Source organism: Nicotiana tomentosiformis, chromosome 7, assembly GCF_000390325.3.
Source record: "Nicotiana tomentosiformis chromosome 7, ASM39032v3, whole genome shotgun sequence".
Taxonomy (NCBI): Eukaryota; Viridiplantae; Streptophyta; class Magnoliopsida; order Solanales; family Solanaceae; genus Nicotiana; species Nicotiana tomentosiformis.
Genome location: NC_090818.1, coordinates 114,082,204 through 114,090,144, shown reverse-complemented (window position 1 = coordinate 114,090,144; position 7,941 = coordinate 114,082,204). Strand labels below are relative to the sequence as shown.

At 39.2% G+C, this 7,941-nt stretch overlaps 1 protein-coding gene across 1 annotated transcript; it reads left to right on the top strand.

Moving 5' to 3' along the window:
* Window positions 1-1,455: 1,455 nt before the first annotated feature.
* Window positions 1,456-2,265, top strand: LOC104097688 (uncharacterized). Its single transcript, XM_009604300.2, has one exon. The coding sequence runs from the start codon at window positions 1,456-1,458 to the stop codon at window positions 2,263-2,265; it is 810 nt and encodes a 269-aa protein (XP_009602595.2).
* The last annotated feature ends 5,676 nt before the right edge of the window (window positions 2,266-7,941 follow it).

Genomic DNA, 7,941 nt, shown 5'->3' with positions numbered 1-7,941 from the left:
AAGTAAAGCAGACACAATCATAGTTACAGAATCATATACAGAATACATATAATCATAGTTTTTCCATCTTTTGTAGCTAATGTAAAACCGAAAAACAGTACCCCGTCTGTCCCAAAAACTTTCGGCACTTCAGTTATACTAAATTTAGCACATTAAATAGAGACATTGCTACACCCTAAGTTTTAGACACATATAAGTCTTTCCTTTTTTTCGGGTAAACTAGGGAATCCGCAGTCGCTACCCTTTGGGTGCGCTTTAAGTAAACCCGTTTCAGTGCAATAGCTCGCAAACCAAACTAAAGAGGCAAACCACACTAGGCAAGTCTCGTGCGACGAGCTCGATCGAGAAAGCATGCAGGGGGTTTAATTTTGAACCTGCGACCTCCCATTTGGGAATCTACTGCTCAACTAATTCGGCCACCCTTGCGGGGGTAGTCTCCCTTTTTTCGTAGAGGTCTTTTCAAACCTAATAAATTTTACTATTCCTTTTTTCGGGTTACAAACCTTTGGGCATGATATCGCTAACATCGATCTTCGCATAACGACATTTCTCACCAAGACATCCGTGGAGGTTATTAGCTATGACTTATTTCCCCTTTTAATTGAAACCTAAATCATATATAGTTGAAATTTCAATGACCTTAATTCGTATTGATTTTCAGTTGTTATCTGTCACTTTAGACTCGACGCAAATAAATTATAACTATGTGAATTGCTAGTTGATCTATAAATAATATATCGAAACGAGATAATACACATGCAACTTATTTTCCTCTTAAATAGAACGTTGGGTACAGGTGAATTGCTAGTTGATCTATAAACACGATTGCATCATATTTAGCTAAAGATTATTTTATCCTAAGGTTGATTTAAAGTTGTACTCATTATTACGTATCAGTTATTGTTAGGACCTTCTTTTATTAGGAAAATATCGAATGTTGTTGAACATTTGTGCTAATCACTCACTTTTATCGTGCAGTGTTGCATATTAGCTATTTATAATATTCCTCTTTTGAAAATGATCCTTATTATAAAATACCCTCAAACCCAAATGATCGATCCATATTATAAGATGCTTTTAGTGATAATGATATAATATCCACTTTTAAAATGAAAGATATCAATAATATTAATTGTTCCTAGAAATTACAATAATTAAACAAAAAGAGAATACTAAACCAAGTTAGTTACAAAATGAACGCATGATGCAAATAAATGCACGTTTAGGGGAAGACTGTTGCGGATATAGTGGGATTATATATTTTAAAAAACTATCCAAAATGAGAAGCAGAAAACTGCTAGGGTTCTTGACTTTTGTAGTAATTGGATAAAATTAAAGATCCGTTTTTTACTACGAAGTTGTTATCATAAGTTGAAAGAAAATAAGATAAATATCAACCCAAGAATTCTCATAAAAACAAACTTCCCTTCTTTTTTCCTTCTTCAAAAATCAAGAATGGACAATCTCTCTTTGTCTTCTTTGAAAGAGCTTGACCATGAAGATGAACTTCTTCTTACTCTTTCACTTTCACCTATGGCAGCAATGGATAGTACCACTCCACCCTTTTCATTGCCTTTAAACTTCGTGATACCACCACCACCGCCATCTCCTACTCTTCTATATGGTTGTGACGTCAATATAGAAGAAAATATTGCAGAATCAAATGTAACCCTAGTTTATGATCAGATGAATGAACCGTCGGGAGGAGCTCGTGTGAGAGTTGGTTTGACTGCACGAACACGAAGAAAATCTACACCGTCTCTTAAAGAAGGAGAGAGTGAAGCAATCACTCCACCATATCCTTGGGCAACTTCGAAACGTGCCATAGTACACACTCTCGAATATCTCATATCGAATGGTATTATTGTTATATCGGGTGAAGTTCAATGCAAAAAGTGCGAACAACAATATCAAATTCAATACGATTTGCAAGAAAAGTTCAAAGAGATTGCTACATTCATCTTAAAAACTAAGAGTTTTATGCGTGATAGGGCACCTATTAGTTGGATGAATCCTAATCTTCCTAACTGCAAATATTGCAACCAAAACAATTGTGTTAAGCCAGTTATTTCCGAAAAAAAGTCGTCAATTAATTGGCTATTTTTGCTATTAGGGCAAATGATTGGATGTTGCAAACTTGATGCATTGAAATATTTTTGTATGCATACAAAGAATCATAGAACAGGTGCTAAAGATCGACTTGTTTATCTTACATATTTGGAGCTATGTAAGCAATTGGATCCAGAAGGACCCTTTGATCGATAATGTTTCTTTTGTTAGTCTTTAATTTAGTTGTGAATTATATTTTAGAATTTCGTTTTAGTATTATTTTTATTTGTGTAACATGTGTTCATATAGATCAAGATCCTAGTGAAATAAATATTGCAAGTTATGTCAATATGCATGGTGGTTTATGATATTATGATATGTTGAATTGTCATTCTTGTCAAGGACCAAATTTAAAAGGTTCGATTGCGATCAGAATTTTTGATTCTTTTAGAGGACGAATTAAACAAACTGTGTTTACAAACTAAATAGATTGTTTAGGACAGTTAGGAGTTATTAGAAACTCAAAATATGTACTAACTTCAAACTCAATGATTTTCTATCTTACTCAAATATTCTCTTATTCTTACTGTATACAGCCGAAACTGGGCTCATCTATTGCATGACGGATGGGAACCGTCAGAACATACGTCTCCAAAATCCTCGAGCCCGTGACTCCAGAATCGATCCCGATTCCGAACAAGCTCGAGGAAACATTAACGAACCCATTAACGGAAGGCCGAAGTATTCGCAACCTGTCGGATAACACGGCGGGAATCTCGACACGTATCAACAATGTGACGACCCGGCCGGTCGTCTCGAGAGTTGTAGCCCCTTTTTCTAATTTTCTGCTTTTATTGTGTTCTACAACTGTTATGTTATTTACCGGGTTGGTTGGTTCGGGTCCGGAGTAATGTCGGAGTGAATTGAGACACTTAGTCTCTTAATTGGAAGCTTAAGTTGGAAAAGTCGACCGGATGTTGACATATGTGTAAACAGCCTCGGATTTGAATTTTGATGGTTCTGTTAGCTCTGTTAGGTGATTTTGGACTTAAGAGCATGTCCGGAATATGATTTGGAGGTCCGTAGTAGAATTAGGCTTGAATTGGCGAAAGTTGAAATTTTTGGCAAAATTTGACCGAGAGTGAAAATTTTGATATCGGGGTCGGATTGGATTTCCGGGATTTGGAGTAGGTTCTTGGTGTCATTTATGACTTGTGTGCAAAATTTGAGGTCAATCGGATGTGATTTGATAGGTTTCGGCGTCGTTTATAGAATTTGGAAACTTTAAAATTCATTAGGCTTGAATTGGGGTGCCATTCGTGTTTTTGATGTTGTTGGAGGTGGTTTGAAGGCTCGACTAATTTTGTATTATGAATTAGGACTTGTTGGTATGTTTGATTGAGGTCCTGGGGGCCTCGGGTTGATTTCGGGTGGCTAACAGATCAAAGTTTGATGTTGAAGGATAGCTGAAGTGTTGTTCCTGCTGATGTAATCACACCTGCGAGTGGGGAACCGCAGGTGCGAGCTCGCATAGGCGGATAGGGCAGCGCTGGTGGTACGGAGCTTGAGGCGAGGCAGCAGATGATCGCAGGTGCGATGCTTTTCCCGCACCTGCGTGACCGCATATGCGGCAGTAGGACCGCAAAAGCGGAAGTGGACTGTGGGATGGGCTTCGCAGAAGCGAGCCCGCAGGAGCAGGATTTTGGCCTGCAAGAGCGGAATTCTTCGCAGAAGCGGGTGACTTATTCGCACTCGCGAAACCACAGATGTGGGTAAATGGCCGCAGGTGCAGAAGGCCTGGGAAGAACCTATATAAGCGAAGTTTTGAGATTTTTCACCATTTTCACTATTTTTGAACTCGGATTTTGGAGGATTTTGAGAAGAATTTTGAAGTGATTACTGAGGTAAGCTCCTTGTGTCCATTTATCTTCAATAGTTATATTTTTCCACTGATTTTTCACCTAATTGGTGAGTTTTTGAGGTGAAATTTGGGGGGTTAGGGCTAGGGAAATTGGAGAGTGAATTTTGGGAATTTGGATGCCCAAATGGTGTCGAATTTTGATAAATTTGGTATGGTTAGACTCATGATCAAGTGAATGGGTTGTCGGATTTTTGACTTTCATCGGATTTCGAGACGTGTGCCCGGGGGCTGGGTTGAGCCTATTTCGGATTTTGGCTTATAATTTTGTATTTTTCTTGTGGAATTGATTCCTTTAGCCTATATTAATTATATCGTGCTGCTTGTGATTAGATTCGGGGTATTTGGAGATTGATTCGAGGGGCAAAGGCATTTCGTTTGCACGGTTTGAGGTAAGTAATAGTCTTAAATCTGGTCCTGAGGGTATGAAACCCCGTATTTTGGTATGATATGATTATTTTGGAGGTGACGCACATGCTAGGTGACGGGCGTGTGGGCGTGCACCTTGGGGGATTGTGACTTGGTCCGTCCTGTAAAGTCGAATAGCTTATTGTTAATTATATGTTTCCCTCTGTCTTCTAGAAATTTGACTGCCATTCATATTAGCAATCATGCTTAGGCCATATGATATCACTGTTGGGACCCGCAGCGATCGGGTACTTGTTAAATTAGCTGCTATTTGCTGCCTTGTACTCAGTCACAGTTTTACTTGCGTGTCATATCTCTGTTTCCTCTTGTTTTCTTGTTGATACTTATTATCATCTCTTTTGAGCTAATTTGTATGATTTCTGAGATCCCGAGAGGTTAGTGACTGAGATAGGGCCTGAGTGTCGAGCTGTGAGCTATGTGAGGTATATGGATCAGGTTGTACGTCGCAACGAGCCTGAGGGCTGAATTTATATGGATCGGGTTGCACGCCGCAATGAGCCTTATGGCTATTTATGGATTGTGGATCAGGTTGCACGCCGCAACGATATAGCGCTTGGACTGAAGGAGCCCCTCCGGAGTCTGTACACCCCTAGTGAGCGCAGGTACCTATTGAGTGTGATTATTGAGGGCTGAGAGCCGAGTGTTTGAGCTATTGAGAGCTTGAGTGATTGTTACCCTGAGAGGTTGCATTTGTTTCCTTTGTTGCTGTACTTAGCTGAATTATGTCATTGTTCTAAACTTCTGGAAAATATTATACCCGGTTTATCTAAACTTAGTAAATGTACAGCTGACTGAACTTATATTGCCGGAATTGAATCATGTCTACTTTCATTGCTGAAATTTCTGAAGTGAATAAATAAATCAAATGTAACCCTAGTTTATGATCAGATGAATGAATCGTCGGGAGGAGCTCGTGTGAGAGTTGGTTTAACTGCACGAACACGAAGAAAATCTACACCGTCTCTTAAAGAAGGAGAGAGTGAAACAATCACTCCACCATATCCTTGGGCAACTTCGAAACGTGCCATAGTACACACACTCGAATATCTCATATCAAATGGTATTATTGTTATATCGGGTGAAGTTCAATGCAAAAAGTGCGAACAACAATATCAAATTCAATACGATTTGCAAGAAAAGTTCAAAGAGATTGCTACATTCATCTTAAAAACTAAGAGTGTTATGCGTGATAGGGCACCTATTAGTTGGATGAATCCTAATCTTCCTAATTGCAAATATTGCAACCAAAACAATTGTGTTAAGCCAGTTATTTCCGAAAAAAGGTCGTCAATTAATTGGCTATTTTTGCTATTAGGGCAAATGATTGGATGTTGCAAACTTGATGCATTGAAATATTTTTGTATGCATACAAAGAATCATAGAACAGGTGCTAAAGATCGACTTGTTTATCTTACATATTTGGAGCTACGTAAGCAATTGGATCCAGAAGGATCCTTTGATCGATAAATGTTTCTTTTGTTAGTCTTTAATTTAGTTGTGAATTATATTTTAGAATTTCGTTTTAGTATTATTTTTATTTGTGTAATATGTGTTCATATAGATCAAGATCCTAGTGAAATAAATATTGCAAGTTATGTCAATATGCATGGTGGTTTATGATATTATGATATGTTGAATTGTCATTTTTGTCAAGGACCAAATTTAAAAGGTTCGATTGCGATCAGAATTTCTGATTCTTTTACTAGAAAGGAACAAGTGCATCACAGGCAAACAATTATGCTATGGTTATTGCTTTTCTATGAACAAAATATCAATGAAATCAACTAAAATTGGTCTCAAGTTCTTTGGCAACAGTACAATTGAGGAAATTATATTTGAAGTAGAGAAGAAATGGAACAGTCATTTACATGCGCCACGACACCATCATTGAGCATATTAAATTCGAAGCAAAAAAGAAATGGAATAGACACTTATCTATGCGGAGGATATTAATTGATTAGTTCTTTCCTACAAATTACTTTTTCAAATTTCTGAGACATCTAAAAACATTGATTCGATTGCAAATGCAAGTCAATATTTCATCCATATGCTATCACGAAGAGCTGATTAAAAAGTCAAGAGCTAACCAATTAAATAGACTGTGTTTACAAACTAAATAAACTGTTTAGGACAGTTAGGAGTTAATAGAAACTCAAGATATGTACTAACTTCAAACTCAATGATTTTCTATCTTATTCAAATATTCTCTTATTCTTACTGTATACAGCCGAAATCGGGCTCATCTATTGCATGACGGATCGGAACCGTCAGAACAGATGTCTCCAAAATCTTCGAGCCCGTGACTCCGAAATCGATCCCGATTCCGAACAAGCTCGAGAAAACATTAACGGACCCATTAACGGAAGGCCGAAGTATTCGCAACCGGTCGGATATCACGGCAGGAATCTCGGCACGTATCAACAATGTGACGACCCGGCCGGTCGTCTCGAGAGTTGTAGCCCCGTTTTCCCATTTTCTGCTTCTATTGTGTTCTACAGCTGTTATATTATTTACCGGGCTAGTTGGTTCGGGTCCGGAGTAATGTCAGAGTGAATTGAGACACTTAGTCTCTTAATGGGAAGCATAAGTTGGAAAAGTCGACCGGATGTTGACATATATGTAAACGGCCTCGGATTTGAATTTTGATGGTTCAGTTAGCTCCGTTAGGTAATTTTGGACTTCGGAGCATATCCGAAATGTGATTTGGAGGTCCGCAGTAGAATTAGAATTGAATTGGCGAAAGTTGGAATTTTTGGCAAAATTTGACCGAGAGTGAAAATTTTGATAACGGGACCGGATTGAATTTTTGGGAATTGAAGTAGGTTCGTGGTGTCATTTATGACTTGTGTACAAAATTTGAGGTCAATCGGACGTGATTTGATAGGTTTCGGCATCGTTTATAGAATTTGGAAACTTCAAAGTTCATTAGGCTTGAATTGGGGTGCGATTCGTATTTTTGATATTGTTGGAGGTGGTTTGAAGGCTCGACTAATTTCGTATTGTGAATTGGGACTTGTTGGTATGTTTGGTTGAGGTCCTGGGGGCCTCGGGTTGATTTCGGGTGGCTAACGGATCAAAGTTTGATGTTGAAGGATAGCTGAAGTGTTGTTCATGCTGGTGTAAACGCACTTGCGAGTGGGGAACCGCAGGTGCGAGCTCGCATAGGGGGAGAGGGCAGTGTTGGTGCGGAGCATGAGGCGAGGCAGCAGATGGTCGCAGGTGCGATGCTTTTCCCGCACCTGTATAACCGCATATGCGGTAGTAGGACCGCAGAAGCGGACGTGGACTGTGGGCTGGGCTTTGCAGAAGCGGATAATTCCTCGCAGGAGCGAGATTTTGGCCAGCAGGAGCGGAATTCTTAGTAGAAGCGGGTGACTTGTTCGCACTCGCGAAGCCGCAGATGCGGGTAAATGGCCGCAGGCGCGGAAGACCTGGGCAGAACCTATATAAGCGAGTTTTCGAGATTTTTCACCATTTTCACTATTTTGAACTCGGATTTTGGAGGATTTTGAGAAGGATTTTGAAGTGATTACTGAGGTAAGCTC